This window comes from Lynx canadensis, chromosome B3, assembly GCF_007474595.2.
Source record: "Lynx canadensis isolate LIC74 chromosome B3, mLynCan4.pri.v2, whole genome shotgun sequence".
NCBI lineage: Eukaryota > Metazoa > Chordata > Mammalia > Carnivora > Felidae > Lynx > Lynx canadensis.
Genome location: NC_044308.2, coordinates 36,872,844 through 36,894,081, shown reverse-complemented (window position 1 = coordinate 36,894,081; position 21,238 = coordinate 36,872,844). Strand labels below are relative to the sequence as shown.

Genomic DNA, 21,238 nt, shown 5'->3' with positions numbered 1-21,238 from the left:
CCCTGCACCGGCTTTAACCAGTGCATTCCAGAGAGCACCAGAGTGCATTCTAGCAGCGCTGGCTGAGCCCTTCTCTTGTGCACGGGGGGCAGTGGGCGGAAAGGGGGGACGGGAGGCTGTGTGTGCTTGTGGGGGGGGGGGGGCGCACCCTCCCGCCACCCCACTGCCAGGCCTGGAGTTGTGCCGCGCTCAGGGCAGGCAGGCGGGAAGACCCAAGTAGGTACGGGGGACCCAGGGAGTGTGCCGACTGCAGGCTCCCGTGGGGTACGAGGAACAAAAGCCACCGAGGGGTATGTGCGGGGGTGGAGGGCCCGCCTGCCTCCCCATCTCGGGGTGGGCGCCCCATATTCTGTGTCCTAGCTGCCCGTCCGTCACAGTCTCCATGCCCCAGGGTCTTTCTTCATCCCTGTCCAGCAGCTGTCACCCCCAAGCCCTTGGCCGCGGGGGTTCATTCAGGGGCAGCTCTCCTGCCTGGGGAAGGGGTGAGTGGGACTTGAGAGCCTTGGGCAGCGCCGGGGTGGGGTGTGGGGGGTGGGAGGACAGCCCAGGATTCAGATCTGCTGCCCCACTGGGTCCTGCTGGGACTCGAGGCCTGGAGTGTGAAGAATGGGTTTGCATCGCCTTCTTCCTCTGCCGGTTTCTTCTGAGGATGGGACAGTTATGAATTCCTAGCACCTAGTGGCGGAGGAAGCAAATGCCCCCACGAGCCCAGGGGAGGCTTTGGTGTGCCTTGGGAGGGGTCCCTTTAAGTCACCAGGGATCTGTGTTGGAGGTGTCTTGGCCTCCCAGTAGAGCAGTCCCTCTTAAAACTGGCTTGAGTTCCTTTCAGAGGCTTGGTCTCTCAGGAGATGAGGTCGAGTGCAAAGCGAGCTGGCGTCTTCTCCACCCCAGCTCAGCGGGCCACGGGCCTGGGCCTGTACACTGCCTGGACTGGCGTCCTGGCCCCCATCAACTTGCAGCCTCCTCTGAGCCTCACTCCAGCACTTTGGGGGTGGGGTCCAGGCCAGGTTCCCTCCTGCGCTTGGCACTTTTAAAGAAGCCGAGCTGTGGGGGGGCAGAGGGAGAAGTCTCAGGGGTGGGCAGGGAGGACAAGACCTGTCTCTCCCACCTGCTTTCACCCCACTAACGCTCCTAAGACTTCTTCCTGTTGAAGGCTTCCCCGAATACCCCAGCTAACACTGAGTACCAGCCCCCACCCCAGCCCAGCAGAACTCCCTTGGTGGGCCACGCAATGGGCCACTTAACTGGTGAGGGGGGAATTGCAGTGGAGTGGATGGAGCCTGGGTCGGGAGGCAAGAAGTCATGCTGTGTGACCCTGCCCTGGTCAACAACCTTTTCTGGGCCTCCCTCGGCTCATCTGTAACAGAAGGTTGAGACCAGGGGTTCTTCACCTGAGGCTCAGTGACAGAGAGAGGTTTGGGGGCTTGTTAACCGCCTGACTGTTGGAGAAATTTTGTGGTTGTGTACTTGCTGCTGCTTCCACCAAGAGAAGACCGAGCTCCCGTCAGGTTCTCAAAGGAACCCACCAAAGGGTCAGAGCCACAGACTGACGGCCCTCTGGAGGCCTTAGCCAATCTGCCTGCTGTGGTGAGATGTGGGTGCTTAGGTAGCAGGAGGCACATTCTCGGGAGGAGGCCGGGTGGGTGCCAGCTCCCACGGGGAGGAGAACGCGTGGGCTGGCCACAGAGCCCGCAGGCCGGAGCCCTCCACCCCCACCCCCAGCCGGCCTGGGCCGACCAGCCAGGATGCTGCTCTCCACCACCACCTTGCTGGGGCCTCACCTTCCAGAGTGCCAGGACGAGCAGGGCCAGCAGCAGGAGGCCCCCCAGCGTGCTGCCCACGATGATCCAGATGGGGATCTGAGAGTCTTCTTGCTTGGAGATCTCAAACGTGATCTGTAAGGGGAGGAGTGCGCCAGGTCAACAGCATTACTGTCCTGGGGACCGGGGGGGGGGCAGCCGGGGTGCAGGCGATGCCTAGTGCCCGGTGGGATCTGCTGGAGGCATGGGTGGCACCCAGCCTGCGGAGGCCTCAGAGGACCCAGCCCTTGCACAAAGGACACCTGAGTTAAATGACCCAGGTGATCCTGCCTCCTCTTTGAAACTTTCTGCCTTTGGCCTTGGGTTCTGTGCCATGTTCCATGGCTCTGTCCTGGGACCTCTTCCTTATCTACAGTCATTTCCTGGTGAGCTGAGCACCGTCTTACCCAGTAGGCACAGGGAGCTCAGGGCCCTTAGTGCTTTTAGGGGCCCATGAAAATGTTCCAATTTCTTTTAAAATTCGAGGGAAAAACAAATATAATCTCTTGCCTGGCTTATATGTCTTTATATATATTTGTCATAAAATAATAATTTAAATTATTATTTTTGAATGTTTATTTTTGAGAGAGGAAGAGAGGTAGAGAGCAAGCAGGGGAGGGGCGGAGAGAGGGAGACAGAGAATCCGGAGCAGGCTCCGTGCCGTCAGCACAGAGCCTGATGTGGGGCTCGAACTCACAAACTGTGAGATCGTGACCTAAGCCCAAACCAAGAGTCAGATGCTTAACTGACTGAGCCACCCAGGCACTCCTAATTTAAATTATTTCTAAGGAGGAAGGGTCTCCGAAGGTAAAAGTGCTCAGGGCCATGGAAAGCATAACACAGCCCTGGGCAAACTCACTCCATTGTGAGGCTTTGAAACCTATACGCCAGGGGCGCCTGGGTGGCTCAGTCGGTTAAGCGGCCAACTTCGGCTCAGGTCATGATCTCACAGTCTCTGAGTTTGAGCCCCGCGTCAGGCTCTGTGCTGACAGCTCGGAGCCTGGAGCCTGCTTTGGATTCTGTGTCTCCCTCTCTCTGACCCTCCCCCATTCATGCTCTGTCTCTCTCTGTCTCAAAAAATAAATAAACGTTAAAAACCTATACGCGGACTGCCGTCACGTTTCTCCCTTCTACCGGGACTCTCCACACTCCTATCCTCCTGTCTTCCTGGCCTGCTCGGCATCTTTAACAGGTGTCCAAACTCTTGATCCCACTCTGTACCCTCAACCCTGTTCCATCCCCGCCTTTCCCATGAAAGCAAATGCCAGCATGGTCCTTCCTCGCTGTCGCTCAGGCCAGAAGCCTTGTACTCGTCACTGACTCCTACCTTTGCATCCACATGGACTCCAGCAAAGTTTGTCTGGCCTACCTTTGAAGCGCCCAGAATGTGGGAGTCCCGCCTCCAGGGCTACCTGCTTGGACTGAGCCCCCTGTGTCCCCCTGGAGGCTGCAGGAGCCGGCTAACTGCCTCCCCCCTCCGGCCTCGCCCTCTGCAGTCTGTCCTCAGCATGGCAGCCTGATGAAGGCATATTTATTCTCTTCTCTGCTCCAGCCCCCCACGCAGGGTGGAAAAGAAGAGTCCTCGCGTGCGCCTGCCAGGCCTCACCCTCTCTGGTGCTGCTCATCTCGCTGGCCTCACCTCCTGCCCCCCCGTTGCGCTCTCTGCTCCAAGCCTGCAGCTACCTGGCCCTCCAGCATGCCAGCACACGTCCACCGGAGGCCTTTGTATTGCTGTCCCTCCCTTTCCGGCAGCACTTTCCCCCCCGAATAGCCACGCGACACCCCTCTTCTTCATAGTTTCTGATGTTAGTTTATCGAGGAGGCTTTTCCCAATCTCCTTGTATAAAATAGAACCGCCCCCCCCCACCCCAAGTCTCCACCTTTAGGTGCCTGCATTTTTCGGGGCAGAACGTATCACCATTTGACAGTGATATATTCACGTGTCTTGCCCTTCTTCCCATCTAGAACGTCAGCCCCAGGGGAGCAGGGTGGTATCTGTTTTGTTCGCTGTTCTATTTTCAGTGCCTGGGACAGAGCAGGAGCTCGGTCCACATGCCGAATGGCTGCATGAACGAACCCCTGCAGCAGGGGGGAGTCCCGGCTCAGCCACTGACTCCCTGTTCAACTCTCTGCCTTATCTCACCTAGCCTGAGTTTCCGTGTCTGAAAAATGGAGGTGGGGAGTACCTCACAGTGCTCTGAGGAGTGAGCAAGGAAACGTGCAAAGTGTCTGTGACAGTGCCTGGCGCAGCGTTTAGGGCTCAACAAACGGCAGGTCCCTTCTATGTTCTCTGTCCTTCCGTAAAGGCTGGGACCTTCTCTGCCTTCCCACCCCCGGCACCTGGCACACATTCTGGGGCTTACATTCTGGGTTGCTGGGTTTCTAAAAGAGAAGCGAGGCATCCAGAGAGTATAAGAAAGATTTTTTTTGGTCGGGGGGGAGCGCCTGGGTGGCTCAGTCTGTGGAGCATCCGACTCTTGATTTCGGCTCAGGTCACCATCCCAGGGTCATGGGATCGAGCCCTGTGTTGGGCCTGTGCCGAGCGTGGAGCCTGCTTAAGATTCTCTCTCTCTCCCTGTACGTCTCCCATCCCTCTCTAAAAAAATAAAAATAAATACAAGAGGGATTTGCGGGGGAGGGGGGCAGTGGGAGTTGAAGGAGAACGAGAATTCATTTAAAAGATGAACTGGTGTAGAGACAGGGGTTGTGTGTGTGGGGGGGGGGGGGGGGTGCCTGTACCATGCCTCTTCCCTTGGCTGACTGCAGAATTCCAACATCTCTCTTAAGCTTCAGTTCAAGTGGACCTGGCTCCAGAAAGCTTTCCCCGGACATCCCTTGCTCTGACTGCCCCCCAAGCCCAGCCCCTGTGCTCACCCCCACATTGTAGCCATGGCTTTGTTATCCTCATCCCCAGGTCTGCTTAATTCATCTCTGTATCCCCGGGGGGCTTGAGTCATAGGAGGAACACCCAACAAATGCCGGATGAATGAACAGATAAAACTCCTTAGGTGGGTCCCCTGAATGCTGCTTCTAGGTTTTGGCACCTGCGACCCCTCTGCCTGGCAGCTCCCCACCTTGTTTATGAACATCTGTCCTCCTGACCGTGCCTCTTTTGCTCTCCAGCATCTCCTGGGGGTGGGGCTGGGGTTAACTCTGCATCTGGTGCAGGAACCCAGGCCACGGTTCCTGGGTGGCCAGTGGAGGGCAGCAGTGTCCCACGCCCAGGATGCCCGTCTCTCCATAGGATTGGGCTTTTCTTCAAGGCCCAATTTCTCAGGAGAGCATTGCAGGAAGCCTCACCCCCCTTCCTGAGGCCCTGATTCGAGGCAGTCTGGTCTGTGACAATCTGGTTTTATCTAATTCAAAAAGAGTCCTAATACAGAGACATCCTGCATTCCTTGGTCTTGGAATTCCTTGGAATTCGGTTCGCACCAGACTTCTGAAGCATGTCATGTGCGTTCCTTAGATTTGAGGTGCTAATGGATGGGGAGGAGAGGGGTGGGATGTTCATTCTAGGCTGCCAGCCGGCCCGAGACCCAGCGTCACAGCCGGTGGAGTCAATCAATGAGCCTCACCAGGGCAGGCGGGCCTGGGCTCCACTTCTTTCCTCTAGTGCAGAACGTACAGGTCCCCCTTCTTTCTCTGCTTTCGTGGGACTACTGTGGTCTAGAGCCTGCTGCCCCAGGCACTGGGCGAATGCTTGCTTCCGGCTCCCTCCCTACTTTTGCCCCTAACATCCTACTGATCTTGCTTTTCCCCTCTTTTCTGATGCTGTGCTAACTGCCGGCAGATGGGTCCTTCTCTCTCCTGCAGGCACACACGAGTGGAGGGTAGAGGAAACTCTAGGGGAAGGGACGACCCCTTCCCCAGCTGGCCCCGCTCAAGCTCAGGTCTGCAGGGTCTCCAGGGGACTCACCTGACGGCTGGGATCCTCCTCGCGGAAGATGAAGGGACTGTGGAACTGTCTGTGCAAGGCTGCATTGACCGTGATCTTCATCAACTTGTACTTGAGCTGTATAATCAAAGGCCTTGTCAGAAGCTGGCCCCTCCCTGGGTGGGAGACTCCCCAGCACCCACCCCCTTCCCCTTATTCCTTGGAGTCTAGCCCAGGTTCTCTACTTTCTGCTTTTAATTTATTTTTATTTTTATATATAGAGAGAGAGCGGGCAGGGGAGAGGGGCGCAGAGAGAGAGAGAGAGAGAGAGAGAGAGAGAGAGAGAGAGAGAGAGAGAATCTCAAGTAGGCTCCATGCTGAGCACGGAGCCCGACACGGGGCTTGATCCTGCAACCCCGGGATCATGGCCTGAGCTGAAATCAAGAGTCAGATGCTCAAGTGACCCAGCCACCCAGGCGTCCCTCTACTTACTGCTTTTAGGGACCTCAGCCACAGATTTCCCAGCAGATGGAAATGGATTTCCTGGTTAGGGGCCAGCCTCACGTTGCAGCTGATGGAGACCACGTCAGAGTTGCTATGATTCTGCAAAGGGAGGTAGGTCTCCGGGTGAGTGGCCGGGCTCCGGGGGAGCGGGGGAGGCAGCTAGCCCAGCCATGACCTGAGAATGTGAGCAGGGGCTTGGGCCACCAGAAAGATGGCTGAGCTCCACCCCTCACCCAAGGTTTGCTCCTGGGGGAGGAGGCACAGAGGACAGGGGACAAGGAGAGGTGGGGGTGGGGGACACATGGGCTGCGGCTGCCAGGGGATGGCACATGCTGTACTTGAAGTTGTGCAGCACTGGGTGTCTTCTGGGAGCAGAACTTTGGTTCAACGTTAGGGAACCTATAAATGTCATCACCACACAAACGGATCAAACAATTGTATGACTGCTGTAACAGATGCAGAGAAAGCATTTGGGGAAATCCAACTTCTTTTATGATATGTATATATATAAAAAAAAAAAAATCTCCCAAGAAACTTCCTGAATCTGAATAAAGGGTGTTTATAAAAACCCTACTACAAGCGTCGTGTTTAATAATGAAAAATTAATAAAAATAAAAAAAAAGTCCAGATCAAGACAAGACTGTTGTCATTTCTATTTCCCATTGCCCCGGAGGTCCTAGCCGGAGCCATAAGCCGAGAAAAGCCGTTTATAAGGATTGAATGGGAAAGCTTAACACTGTTATTATTTGCAGATGATACCGTAGTAACAGAAAAACCAAAGAAATCGTCAAATAATCAGAATTCATTGGGTTAAACTTGTTTGAGTCTCCTTCTTGCAGCCACCTCAACCCACCCCCCCCTGCCCCAGGCCCGGTCTTCAGGGAAGTACACTACACCCAAAAAATGCTTTTTGAGGCGCTCGTTTGGGGGAAATAAAACTAAAACAGCTAAGATCTTTGGGGAAGAATAATGAGAGCGCGCTCAGAAAGTGGTTTCTGGCAACAGTGGCAAGCCTGGGAGCATAAGCCTGGAAACTAGCAGGTGTTTGGGGGAGGGCCTTGCGAGGTGACACGAGCTGCCTGCCGTCTCTGGAGACAGGGAGGCCCAGCTGGTGGGGTCAATGTCTCCACTACCAGCCATGTAGGTCCTGGCCTCCGTAGCGTTGTCCTGTCTGGCCCCTTCCCCTTCCCCTTCCCTCTGCTCATCTGTGTCCTGCTGGCCCTTTAAGGCATAGATGCCAGTCGGCTCCCCCTGTTCCTTTCCTCCACTGCCCCTCTCTTGACACCTGTCACAGCCTTGTCCCCTGGCTTCTTTGGCATTCACTCTCATGGCCCCTGTGAGATGGTGAGCTCGTTAAGAGCCAGAAGTGTCTTCGCTTCATCCCGTTTCCTCTCCGCTTGAGGCGGGACACATTGCGCTCAACACGCTCTTAGTGACCGACCACCGGACAAGGACAGGAGCAGCTGCCCAGGACACTCACCAGCTGTGGGGCACGACTCAGGTCTTCCTCTGTCGGGGCGTGCCGGTACTCGGTGCTGTTTCCCCAGACGTTACAGGACGTGTCCACCTGCACGAGGGACACACACCCGCCTCACAACGAGCACCCGCAGACTCAGCAACCCCGAGACGCCCCCCTCTCCTCCTCTTCCCCGAGAAGGCCCTGCCCGCCCTGGTCCCGGGAGGAAGAGCTGAGGTCGGAGGACCCGGGGACACACCGGGGGCAAGTCTGTCTCCTAACTGGTCCCTTCCTTTAAGCCGGTTCCAGGGCGCCCGTACCTGGTCGGTAAGGAAGTCCCTCAGCATCAGCAGGCGGTTGCCGCCCCTGGTGGCGATGGGGACGGTGATCTTCATCATCACTCCATGGATGGGGAAGAAGCCCAAGTTCTGGATCTGTGGCCAGAGGGGGAGGGGTCAGCACAGCCCCCAGCAGCTGGAGGGGCGGAGGAGGAGCTGCGTAGGGGCGACGCCCGCGGCCAGGCCTGGGAAGCGGCCCCCTTCACGCCCCCTGGCATTTTCACTGTAGAGGTTCTGGAGCTCTGCCCAATCATGGTGGGGGCTGCATGGGTGAAGTTGTGTGAGGGCGTGAGGACGCTGAAGGGGCCGGGGTCCCGGAGGCCGAGGACAGGTCAGTGGGGCCATGAGGCTGGAGGGCAAGGTCACTTCTGTTGTTTTTCTTTTCTTTTTTTTTCTTCTCTTTTTCTTTCTTTCTTTTCTTTTTTCTTTTCTTTTTTTTTTTTTTTGAGAGAGAGCGTAGAGTGTGGGGAGGGGCAGAGAGAGAATCCCAAGCAGGCTCCACGCCTTCAGCAAAGAGCCCGACCCGGGGGCTTGAACTCACGAACTGTGAGATCACGACCTGAGCCAAAATCAAGAGTCGGACGCTTAACTGACTGAGCCACCCAGGCGCCCCGGTCACTTCCATCTTCAGCCTCCCCCGGTGTGGGGACTTTGCAGCCTGGTGCTGGTGGCACGGTGGGAGCACTCGTGAATTTATTACGACAGAGACTCTTTAATTAATGGCGCACATTCTAGCCTCGACACCTCTGGTGTCTAAGCAGCAGTGATTACAAGCAGGGCTTTGGAATCAGAAGGACTGGGTGTCGCAGCCCAAGGCCATGACCACGTAGGAGCTGTGTGGCTTCGGGCGGCCGCTAACCCCCTCCTGGACCAGCCAGCCAGGTACCAGTGTGTCTGAAGTGCAGTTCCCAGCTGTCAGCCTGCCCCCGGCTCTCATGCGGAGTTCAGAGGCTCTGGGGGGCCCACACTGCAGACTGCTCAACTGCCTCCTAATTCTCCTTCTCGCCCCTTCCTCAGTGACGGGCACCGAGACAAACGCCACGTTTCCCCGCCTCCCTAGGTAACTACAAGTGTGAAGAACCGCTAAGGACCTTCTTCAGTAGGGAGGGGCCTGCTCTTCTCCCCTTCCTTCTTCCTGGAATGAGAACGTGATGGCTGGATCTGCAGCTCTCTTGGACTCTGAGGTGAACTTGAGACCCTGATAATCGCATGTTGAGGATGGTGGACCAGAAGGGAGACCCGATCCTGAATGACTTCGTGAAGCTGACAACTCCAGACTTCTTTTATGGGGAGAATAAACCCTGGCCCATTTAGACCACTGTTTTTTTTTTTTTTTTTTACATTTTTTAAATCCTATGCAGCCGCACTTAACCTTCACTGATACATCCTCACAGTCCAGCCCCATTATTTTCCGGACGAGGCCCAGGGAGGGGAAGGAACTTGGCTAAAATCACACAGTGAGTGGGTGACAGGGTTGGGCCGAACCCCAGGCACTAGCAATGATTCCAGATTCCTCCCCTCCCAAACGGGGGCTCCTCGGCTCTTACCTTGAAAACGCAGCTGAAGGGAGGCCCGATGCCATCATACCTCTCCAGTGAGCTATTGGACTTGACCTCGTAGTGGCTCAGGCTGCTACTCCTGCAGGGACAGAGGACAGGGCCGCCGTGAGCTCAGTCAACGTTGGCTAGATGGATAACTGAACGAAAGAGGGTGTGGGCATGTGCCTGGCTCTCCTTGACCACAAAAAATAGGTTTCCTCTTGCGTCCATCGGGAGAGCCGTGTCAGGAAGGATTCTGAGGCTCAGAGGAATGCACGCTGAGATCAGTTAGCAACATCCTCCTGTGTGGGACGGGCATGAACCAGAAGGGCCATTATTTGACATCCCTGCCCCGGGGCCTGGCCTCTTTGGAGCACGAACTCGCCCACTACGCCCCGTTCCAGCCTCTAGCAGTGGCCGAGGGAGGGCCTGAGCTTGCTTTCTCTGTGGTCGCTATTACAGCTTCATCCGCCTGGGAGCTCCCAGAGGACAGGCTGGGGGCCGGTGGTACCCGGAGGGGAGTGGACGACCGGACAGGATGGTGGGAGCAGTTTGCCCTGCGGGGAGCGGGAGGGGGAGCGTTTTCTCAATTTGGCTGTTTAGAGTTGCAGGTGCAAGATGGTCAGGGAAAGCAGATGGGCTTTCAGTAGGTTTTATTACTATTTTAAAATTCTCTACAGATCATGCTCCCACTCACTGCCTGAACTTGGGGTGGACACCTCTGGCTGCCCTGGCCCTCGCCCTCCTCCCCTGCCCCTGCCGGGATCTCCCTGGAGGCCAGATCTTTGTCTCCTCCTTCCGCTATTTTGATAGCACCCGCCCACCACGGATGAGGGGGCTGCACCCTCCCACCCCTCAGGGACACCCCTGGCTCCGGCTCACAGTCCCTGAGCACTGGAGTCCGGCCCCTGAGACCTCTGGCCTTATCAGGGCCCCCCCCCAGGGGTACCCCATCTTAGGCCTCACTTCTCTCAGGCCTCCCCTCCCCCGGGGTCCCACCCACCTGGTGAAAAGGACATCAGCCTCGTATTTGAGGTGGGAGCGCAGGAGGGCGGTGTTGTCTTCCTTGGTGCTCTCCTCCTCATCACTGTCACTGCAAGGAGAGCCCCCCACCGAGCCGTCAGGAAGTAACCTGCTTCTACCAGCCCAGCCAGCACAGTGGACTGGCTGGCTGCAGCCCCTCAAAACGGGCAGAGCAGGAGTCATTCCCACCCCACCTCCCGAGTTACAGGTAAGAAAAGAAAAGAGGGCTCAGAAAGGTTGAACGAACTTCCTAACGACACACAGCATTTACATAGTGCAACTGGGAGTGGAACACTGGCTGTCCCACTCCTTATCCAGTGTTCTTTCTGTCCGGGATTTCCCCTGGGACATTTTTCAAGTTTATTTATTTTGAGAGAGAAAGAGAGAGAGAGAGAGAGAGAGAGAGAGAACAAGCTGGGGCGGGGCAGAGAGACATGGGGACAAGAGGATCTAAAGCAGGCTCTGTGCTGGCAGCAGAGAGCCCAACGCGGGGCTTGAACTCACCAACTGTGAGATCATGACCTGAGCTGAAGTCTGAAGCTTAACCAACTGAGCCACCCAGGTGCCCTGACATTTTTCCATCCGAAAGGACCTTATTCCCTTTACTCCGTGAGGATATCCCCTGCTTTGCCCATCTTCAGGGGCTGCTGTGAGGACCATTACGTGTACGGTGTTTTGTAACCGTGGGCTTTAAAAATAACTGCTATCGAAATTGCTATATAAAGGTGAAGGTATTATTATTTGTGTCCCAGCTGTCCCAGGCTGGAGAATGGCAGCAACACGGCAAGCAGCAGTTTGGCCTAAGCTAGGGGATTGGCAGGGGGTGGGCGGGGGTGTTCCCAGGGCAGGGCGGGGCAGGGGGGGACGGCCTGGAAGGGATCCCATTGGGCGCAGGGAGGGACTATTGCTAGGGGCCAAATGGGGGCCCAGGAGCAGCGGGGAGGAGCGGGAGGAAGAAGGAGCAGGTGAGGCCCTGACCTGCCAGCCGTGAGACGGATCTCCAGGTGGTGCAGGAAGACGGATTTGCTGAACTCAAAGTCTAGGCGGAAAGCCACCTGCGAGGAAGAGGTCAGTCGCTGGAGCTGGGGTGGCTGGGAACTGCGTCTGGGCCTGGCCCTCCCTGCCCCTGCCCCTGCCCTGGGAGAGGAGCTGCTGACTGGGAGCAGCTGGGGGGCGGGAGGGCCAGGTGCCGGCTGAGCTCAGGACCTGGCGGGGACAGCCATGGACCAGAGCTCCTCTGATGGGCTCTCTTGGCTGTGGGGCCAGCCCTCCTCTCCTCTGACTTCCTTTTTTGTTTTCAACTACAGGCAACTAGAAGGTAGCAGGTCCAACTTCAACTTCAGACTCCTGCAGGAGTCCCTGGGTGGGGAAGGGGAGGTGGCCATCACCAGGTGCCGCAGGATGCGGGGCCAGAAGCCAGTGGTAAGATGCCTCACGGGCCCCTTCTTCCCACATGAAGGTGAGGTGGGGTGAGGCCAGGAGAAGGGGGGAGGCTGCTTCGGGCCACCCAGCACGTTAATAAGGCACCTGCCTCCTGGTCCATCGGTCCTCCCACCACGCTGATGGCCCAGTCCAGGTGCTTTGCCTGGGTCCCCTGATTGTTGCCCTGTGCCCTCTGACCCTCCTTGCCACCTTCTGCCCCACTCTGGGGCTTTTCACAGGCTCCTGTGCTTTTCCCGGGTCTGGCCCTCTTGGGTTTTTCTAAAGAGATCTTGAGGCCCCATTCTTGACTTGTGTCCCAGTTGGAGGGTTCTTTGGCAAGGAGCCCTCATGGCCCCCCGCCTCTCGCCCCATCTCCTTTCCTTCCACTGCAGACCTGGGCCCTGGAAACATGCTGCCATTCCCTGGCAAGCTCTTGCCTCAAGCTCTGATTCCTGCTTTACAGGCAGCCTGGTCTCAGATCTTCTCCTGCTCCAGAACCTTCAGTGGCTGCCCACTGCCCAGTGGAGATGGGTAAAAGCCACACGATCTGGAGTCTGGAACTTGGAGATTCTTCCTGGCGAACTTGCTTCTCCCCTCACACACCCTAGCCACTTTCCACATGCACTTTTAGGCACATGGTAAGTGCTCACGAAATGTTAACTTTTCTCCCAATCTCTTGCCATGCTCACAGGAGGATGACAGAGGCTGGACTCTGAAAAGCTGTGTTAGGATACAGGACAGCGGGGTTAAGTGGCCAAAAGGTGGGGGGGGGGAGTGGTGGGTGGGAGTGGTAGGGCTCCCCCTGAGGTGAAGGGGCCTGGATGTTCTTTTGCGGGGGGCTGGCTAGTTAGGTCATTTAAGAGTCATTTCCTGGGAGAAAAAACTAAAAAGTATGCTCAGGCGTCCTGCTCCCTCCTCTGTTCTCCCCTCAGTTCACTTCCATTTCTCCTGCATTCCCAGTGCCTCCCAGTTTCCGCCTGGTCCCACCCCCACACTGCCCCCAGCCTCAACCTTGGCCTTGGCCCGGAAGAAGGGGTAGCTGACGTTGCAGACTTTCTTGTGGAGTCTCCTCTCCTCGTTCACGCACTCGATGCTGCCGTCTGAGTCGTCCTGGAGGTGGGTGGAGGGCACAGTGGGCAGCAGTTAGGTGGGCCAGAGACCCAGGTCTGGGGGCCACCCGTGCCGCCCCCAACGCCTGTACTGAAGCTGCAGTTGGAAAGAAGCTGGGACCACAGGGGCCCTGGAGAAAGGGGTGGCGGTGGGTTTGAGGGGGAAACACCACCGGGCCCCCCAGCCTATCTGAGCTGGGGCCCCACTGGGCTAGCACAGGCGTCTGTCTCCTCAACACAGGTCCTGAAGGAGGGGACTCACAGCGCTCTAGACCGATGCTGCTGGGTGGCTGTGCGTTCATTTGCTTGGGTCTCATTTTGCTTACCTGTGAAATGGGGATGACAGTACCTACCTCATTTAGTCGCTATGGGCGTTCAATGATACAATGCATATAAATGCAGTGCCTAGTTCAATTCCCAGAACGGTGTAATCGCTTGCTAGATGATGATTTGTACCCGCTGCGGGCCCTGCACCCTTGGGCCCTAAGCTGTATGTCTAAGTAACATGTGCGTTTCCTTGGATGTAGATGTAGGTTGGTATGCTTTTGCCTATGTGTGTACAAAATGTATGTGATCAGACTAACGCATTTGTTTCTGGCTAAGGGTGTGCTTCCTCTACTAGAGTTCCCCTTGGCTGGATGATGGGGAGTCAGGAGCATCTCCCGGGCTGGGGATGGTTGGGAGGCATCCTGTGAAGGAGCCAGGAGCCTCTCCTCTGTTCTCAAAGCCCTCCTTTGCCACAGAAACAAAATCCCATGACTCCTGGTCCCTGGGGTTATGAGACTGTAAAGTCTGGGCTAGGGAAGCGGTGAAAGGTGGATGTAGGTTTCAGGCTCAGTTTCCCCTAAATATTCCAACTGAGACAGATACAAAAATCTCTGGGCAGGACAGGACTTTGAAAGGCCATCACATGGTGCCGCTATGGGGCTATGGGGGGCTTGGCGGTGGGGCCCAGCCCTGGGCCTGACAGACCGACTGGTGGTGGTTCTGCAGTGGAGGTGAGGACAGAAGGGCCCTTGTGCCTGCCCCACCCCACACTCTGGGCTCTACACTGACACTCTGGGACCCCCGAGGGCAGAGGCTGTGTCTGACGGGACCTGGGTCCCCCAGCACCCACACAAGACAGCGGTGTCCTGGGTTTACTCAATAACCACGTCTCCAGGACTTCTCTCATGCCCTGCAGGCCTTCCGGGTTATAGCAGGCTAGCACTCAGGCACTCTGGATGTCCCTGGGGCATACACAGGGCTGTGCCTGGGACTTCTGTGGGGCTGAAGGGACTTGCGTGGCCTTCTGCCACTTTGGGAAGGCACTCGAGAACACACAACATGACTGTGCTCTGCCGTGAGGAACCCCACCCTGCCACTTAGCAGCTCTGTGCTCCTGATCGGGCCCCTTAACACCTCTCTGTGCCTCAGTCTCCTTCTCTGTAAAATGGTAACCAAGAAGAAACAGGAGCCTGTCAGGCAGAGGGAGGGAGGGAGTCCAGGCAGGGGACCACATGGGTAGGGCCTCAGTGTGAAGGCAGGTGTGCTGGGAAGCAGCAGTGGTGGTCGGACTAAGGGTGTGGGGGTGAGCGCAGAGGTGGCAGGTGATGGATTGGGGAAGCGGATGGGCCTTGAATGCCACAACAGAGTCTGGAATTTGTTGTGAAAGCAGCTGGGCATGATGGGCAATTTTAAAGTGGGGAGTAACCTGTTCCGATTCTTGTTAGAAGGGCCCTTTTGAGAAAGCCTGAAGGATGGACTGTAGGCAGACGGTGTGTATAAGCTGGTGTGCATATGTATGGTGTGTGTGTCTGTGTGTGCGCACGTGCCCTAATGAGGGCCGAGGACACAGGCCCAAGGACGTTCCTCCCCACATTCCTGAATGGGTCAGACCCTCATCTGCTGGTGGTTCTCGACCCTGGCTACACACTCACATCCCCCTGGCTGCTTTAAAAGCACACACTGCTGCAGGCCCCACCTCAGACCAGATCAGTCTGAATCTCTGGGAGAAGTCTGACCACAGGTGCTCGCAAGCTTCCAGGTGATTCTTGTGGGCAGCCAGCCAGGCCCCTTGGCTGGATCCGTCCTATCCTGCCTCTGCCCTTAGCCTCAGGAAGGCCAGGCAGGTCGCCAAGGTCTCACCTTCTGGATCAAGCTGGCAAACTGCAGGTTTGCTGACTGCGAAATATTTAGGACTGTGCTATAGGCATTCTCGCCCCTGTTCTCCAGCACGGCCTCCACTGCCACCCGGCGGCGCGTGCTCTCTATGATGAAAACCGCCGTATCAAAGGTGAGTGTGTACGTAGAGCAGTCCTGCGCAGGCTTCCTCAGCACCCTCTGGCAGTACTCCCTGTGGGAAAGAGACCACCAGGATCAGGCAGATGGAATGGGGAATGCAGGGCTGGGCCTCCCTACTCACGTATATGAAAGAGCTGACCTAGGCCGGCTGACTAGTGACTACGTCCCTGAAATGGCCGCAGTAGGAAGTTCCTGCTCAAACCTCAGAACACGCCTCCTCCCCTTAAGTAACTTACCGATTGATGCTTTCTTCCGAAGTCTGAGGTGGGAGGAAGGGGAGTGTGAGAGGCGTGGAAAGTGTGAGAAGAGGGAGGCTTCTCTCAGGTAGGGGCCAGAGGCAGGAGCCCTCAACCCTGTCCAGGCTTAGAATGACCTGGGAGCGTTTTACCCCTCCCCAAACCAATTAATCAGAGTCTCTGGGGATGGTGTTTGGTGCTAGGTATTTATATAGCACAGCTAGGCTGACAGCCAATGGTTAATAGGTGACCAGTGAGAAACGTTCTGTATACATTGAGGCCAAACATGTTAGAGATCCTCAGACACAGTGGTTCTTAAACTTCAGTGCATCAGAATCTCTTGGAAGACTTGTTTAAACACAGATTGCTGAGCTCCACCCCCGGAGTTTCTGATTCAGTAGGTCTGTGACCACCAGGCCCAACATTTGCATTTTTAACAAGTTCCAGGTGATGCTGATAATTGCTGATCTGGGACCACACTTTGGCAGCCAATCCGCTGAGGCCACGACCCTTCCCCAGCCAATCGGCTAAGGCCACGATCCCTATGAAACCTTTGTGCTTTTGAAACTCGCTCTCTCTCTCTCCCCGGTATCTCACCGCTGCGTCTCCTGCACAGGTAGGAGATTGAGCTCGAGCTAGCTCGAATAAAGGCTCTTTGCTTTTGCATCGGACTCGGCTCCCTGGTGGTCTTTGGGGATCACGAATTCTGGGCATAACAGTATATACCCCTTCTCTACTCAGCATGTTTCCCTTTTGGCTTTGGCTACCAGGAAGCTCAGAGCCAAATGTCAAGACGATCTTGATTAGTAGCCTAGATGGTTAGAATATTTGCTTCTTCATCCTTCCCTAAAGTTTGTTTATGCTATTTCTATTTATTGTATATGTCAGGGTATATATGTCTTCTACCTAAATATCACAGAGTTGGGTAAAAGTTGAACATGAATTATTTGAAAATACAGGGCGCCTGGGTGGCTCAATCGGTTAAGCGGCCGACCTCAGCTCAGGTCAGGATCTCGCGGTCCGTGAGTTCGAGCCCCGCGTCAGGCTCTGTGCTGACAGCTCAGAGCCTGGAGCCTGTTTCAGATTCTGTGTCTCCCTCTCTCTGACCCTCCCCCGTTCATGCTCTGTCTCTCTCTGTCTCAAAAATAAATAAACGTTAAAAAATTAAAAAAAATATTACATAAATTTAAAATAGGACATTTTCTATTTTTTTCCCCTTCTTTGCTACAGAACCACAGGTCCTCGTCTCCACCTTTTATCTGTTTGGTAGTAGAGGCTCCAAAGAAAGGATTCCTTTTTCAAAACAAAGTTTGAGGAGGTAGGATAACTAGTAGTTTTCATTTTACAGAGGAACTGACTGAGGCCCAGAGAGGGAAGAGACTTGCCTGAAGTCACACAGGAGTGAGAGGCAGAGCCTGGGCTAGACCCAGGCTCCAAGTTCAGTGTTTGATCCATGCTGCCTGCAAGAAGGATGTGCAGGAAATAATCCAGCTCCCCGGGAGCCCCGGATCCACCAGCAGGGAGGGAAAGGAGTCAGGGTGGGGGCTGGGAGGGGCCAACTCACATGGCTGTGGGCAGGTCACTGCGGGCATCCAGCAGGAGGTCAGGGACGCAGTGCTCGTCCTCACTGCAGCCATTCCAGAAGGGCACCTGGGCCAGGGAAAGCCAGGGAGGGGTGGGTGGGCGGCCCTTTTTGCTGGGGGCCATCTCTCACCCCCACAGCACACCAGCTCCTCTCTCTACCACACTAGATACAGGCTTTGTCTTCTCTGCCCTTTCCACGGACACCACCCTGCTGTTCCTCGTGCTTTTGCCCAAGTGCCCTCCTCTAATAAATACATGGCTCAAAACTCAGCTCCTCCTGGGTCTCTCAACTGAGCCGGTAGCACAGAACACCCACCCGCCCCACAGGGTAGTTCCAGTCCACATTTACTGTGGGGGGCAAGGTCTTAGGTGCTGGGGATACAGGATGAGGAAGACAGCTTCTGCTGTCAGCTCATGGGGAAGAACTGTGTGAATAAATAATTATAGTGTGAAATGTGCAAAGAAAAAAAAAAGATCTGTGGGAGGGATAGGAGAGGCAGAGGGGAGGAAACAGTTATTTTGGTCTGTACCTGGTCAGAGAAGCCTTCAGGGAAGAGACAGTAGGTCAGAGTTCTGAAGGATGACCAAGTTAGCTGGATGGCCAGAGGGACAGGGGAGTCGGGAGAAAGGATGAGCCTGTGTAAAGGTCCTGAGGCATGAAGCAGCATGGTGCGTTTGGGAAATGATGGCTGGTTTAGTGTTGCTGTCATGTGGCGGGGGGGGGGGGAGGGAGAGACGGGTGGGGCCAGTTCTTACAGGGCCTCGGCATCATGCCTTGCAATGGACAGGAGTCACGACTGCTGGGCAGGGGAGGGGGAGGGACAGGACTGTCGGGCCTGCGTATTGAAGGTCCGTCTGGCGGCTGGGGGTGGATGCACTGGATCGAGGCTAGAGTCAGGGAGACCGCTGAGGAGGCTGCTAAGCGTTCATGCAAGAGAAGATGATGATGATGTTGGAGGCATCCAACATCTGGATATGGAGAGGAGACAACGGGTGAGGGCCGCCAGAGGTGGGGTCCCTAGGACCTGGAGTTCATCAGAGCTAAGGAGGCAAAGGGCCCAGGAAGTTGGCGGAGTCCCTTTGTCCGCGTGTGGGAGGATGGCCACACCGCTCATTTATACGTGGCGGGGTAGGCTGAGTTCAGTTCTGGGGCACGTTGAGTTTGACACGCCCGTGGTCCTTCCAGCTGAGGAGTGCGACTGTCCCTACCAAGGACACGGCCCCAAAAAAGGGAGGGGAAACAGGTGTCACAAAGGCCACACGGTATCCGAAACCCACGAGCTTTTCTCACAGGTGAGCTCCTCAGCCGCCTCACTCAGATCCACACGCGCGTCCGTGGACACGTTTCTGTCAAGCACAGCCCTCGGGTCGGCCGTCAAATGGCACACACTTACAGCGAGAAGCGGGCACGCAGCAGGCAGCAGAAAAGGCAGCACAGCCATGTGACAGGGGGCAGGGTGAGGCCACGCAGTGAAGGGACAGAGCGTAAAACACTGAGTCTGAGGACTCTTACAGCGGCCCCCGGGGGCTTCGCTGTAAGCTGGCACCCCCGTGCCCCTCGGTGACGTCAAGTCTCCGATGAGACGCCCCCACCCCGCCTGGCAGGCTGCGTAAAAAGTGTGAAAACTGTATTATAACCTTCAGAAGCACTTCCATCCAGTTGATTAAAAGGAATAATTAATGCGATAAGCAAACGCTACACTCAATTATGTGGAACAGCTCATTGCCCCAGGAGGCGAGCTGCCGCAGCGTGGAACAGACGCTAAGTAAGAATCTGCAGAAGAGCGACGGGCGGAGTATGTCTCCTTCGATAGAGACTGGGCACTAGAAATCCAGATTAACAAGATTTTTAGCAATTTAGCCGCTACTCAAAGCCCTCAATAATGTGGCCCAGATTGTCTTTTTCAGACCTATTTCTCCTTGACATTTTTTAAATGTTTATCTGTATTTGAGAGAGAGAGAGACAGTGAGTGAGTGCGGGAGGGGCAGAGGTGGAGACACAATCGGAAGCAGGCTCCAGGCTCCGAGCTGTCAGCACAGAGCCCGACGCGGGGCTCGAACTCACAAACCGCGAGATCCTGACCTGAGCCGAAGGCGGACGCGTAACCGACTGAGCCACCCAGGCGCCCTCAGCCTGCTTTTTCCCACTTCCATGTCTTGGATATACGGTCAGCTCTCCTGGAACAAAAGCCCACTCTTCCCATTTCTGCATAGCTGAATCTGGTCTATTCTTTAAGGTCCAGCCGACAGTCACCCCCTCCAGGAAGTCTCCCTGCCCTGTCACGTGATTACTCCATCACACTGCCTCTGAGCTCACCCCCGGCCTACAACGCTTACTGCCACCTTGCATGGATATCATGAGCCGGGCAGAGAGTGTGCCCTGCCCGTCAGTCTGCATTGTGGGCTTCCACATGCTTGGAGAATGAGTGGCAGGTTCTCATTCGTTTGCCGTAGCGGCTCTGTAATTACTGCGACGAGGAAAAACCTTAATGACTCAGTGTGTCACCTCTGCTCCTCTCCTGGCTCACTGATGAGGACTCCGGCCTTGCCAGGCCATTCCCCCCTTCTCGAAGTGGGTAACATAACCTCTCTTATACGTCTGTGATGCAGAATCAGGAGAAAGGAGGGAAGGTGTGAGGGTTGAGGGCTGGGTGGTGGAGTCTGGGAGGTCTGGGAAGGCAAAGGGGGAGGAGCTGAACGCAAGGAAGGGGTGAATGGGAGCAGAAAGGGGCTTTCAGAAGCATTGCTGTCGGCCACCCGATCCTTTTATGTTGGAGAAATACAAGTAAGAATGTGAGTGATTCTGAAATTGTTTGCTGGCGGGAGTCTATAAAACTATGAAATTCTCAGAGACACTGCTCAGAGACTGGCCTTCAGAGGCCATGGTCTTTAGAGAGTTGTGGCGAATGTGAAAGTTGTTTCCCGAATCCTTAAGGCTCAGGAATTAGATGTTACGTGTTACAGATTTTGCCTGCTCTCCCAGCACAGCTCAGACAGAATTAAACTGTGACCTTTTCTTTGAGGGGGATTTCGGTGGGAGTTGGAGGTGTGGGGGGCATGTGAGTGTTCAATACCAGAACGTTCTGATGTCTCTGGAGCTAGGGGTTAGGGAGTGTGATTGAGGGGGCTGGAGCACAGCTGCTAGAACCTTCTAGGTGGTTGAATCACCTATTCTGGCCTCCAGTGCCCTCACCTGTAAATGAGGGAGGTGGGCAATTGAGACCTAAGGTTCCTTCTGGTTCTGTGATTCTCCGGGACCTGTTCAGAGCTCACCCTGTGCTGTGGATACAGGGGACCCTCCACCAGGAGAGGCCTGGCCCTCCCCTACAACACGTCCAGCCCGGGTCACAAGGGAGGAGGGATGGAGTCCTATTGCGGGTTTGCAGGGCAGGAGACAGGAGGGTGCAAGAGGGGAAGAACTCCTTTGTACCAGCGCACTCGGGATCTGGGCTTTGGGGAGGAGGTCGGGTGTGGTAGGGGGGTTGCTGACGGCCAGGGTTGTGTGCCCCATGTGCCGGGATGTACCGAGACACGGAGGGTGGTGGGCCAGCCGTCGTCCAGCATGGGGCCGTGGTCCGGGTCCTCCAGGGAGTACTCGACCGAGAAGGCCACCGGCTTCACATAGTCAGCAGTGTCCTGTGTGGGAGGAGATGAGGGAGACGTGAGGAGGCGTGGGGTGCCCATTTCTGGGCCAGGACGCTGAAAGAAAATGTCCACTTTCCTAACACAGGAGGGCCGCTTCCCTGTGAGGGAAGGGTGAGTCCGCCTCAGGGTGAGTCTGGGATGAAGGGGTGTGCTGGATGGATGGAGGTTCAGCAAAAGCTCCTGCTCGGCCTTCAAGGCTGGGCACCTCCCCCCCGCCCCCGCCAGTGCCTCGGCCTCCAGGGAGCCAGGCTGGGCCCACCACCCCATGTGCACACCCTGTCCAGAGCCCTTACTCCGTCTGGCTTCTTATATGGCATTCGAACTGCCTCTGTGTGCTGATCTCCCTCCTTCAGAAGCACCTGGCACAGGGCTTCACGAATGCATTGAATCAATGAACGAACAAATGTGTGGACAAAACAGGGGCTGT

At 56.0% G+C, this 21,238-nt stretch overlaps 1 protein-coding gene across 1 annotated transcript in view; it reads right to left on the bottom strand.

Annotated features, from left to right (window-relative positions):
* Positions 1–855: 855 nt before the first annotated feature.
* The window catches only part of ITGA11 (integrin subunit alpha 11), a 125,562-nt gene continuing 105,179 nt past the window's right edge, over positions 856–21,238 (bottom strand). Inside the window, exons 18-30 of the mRNA XM_030317836.1 lie at positions 20,692–20,802; positions 17,147–17,232; positions 15,191–15,398; positions 12,966–13,064; positions 11,511–11,587; positions 10,513–10,602; positions 9,519–9,609; positions 7,954–8,067; positions 7,658–7,744; positions 6,166–6,276; positions 5,716–5,811; positions 1,782–1,895; positions 856–1,044 (exon numbers count right to left, since the gene is read on the bottom strand). Of these exons, the coding sequence (XP_030173696.1) occupies positions 973–1,044; positions 1,782–1,895; positions 5,716–5,811; positions 6,166–6,276; positions 7,658–7,744; positions 7,954–8,067; positions 9,519–9,609; positions 10,513–10,602; positions 11,511–11,587; positions 12,966–13,064; positions 15,191–15,398; positions 17,147–17,232; positions 20,692–20,802 (1,356 nt within the window). The 3' untranslated portion in view covers positions 856–972. The remainder of the gene's footprint in view (positions 1,045–1,781; positions 1,896–5,715; positions 5,812–6,165; positions 6,277–7,657; positions 7,745–7,953; positions 8,068–9,518; positions 9,610–10,512; positions 10,603–11,510; positions 11,588–12,965; positions 13,065–15,190; positions 15,399–17,146; positions 17,233–20,691; positions 20,803–21,238) is intronic.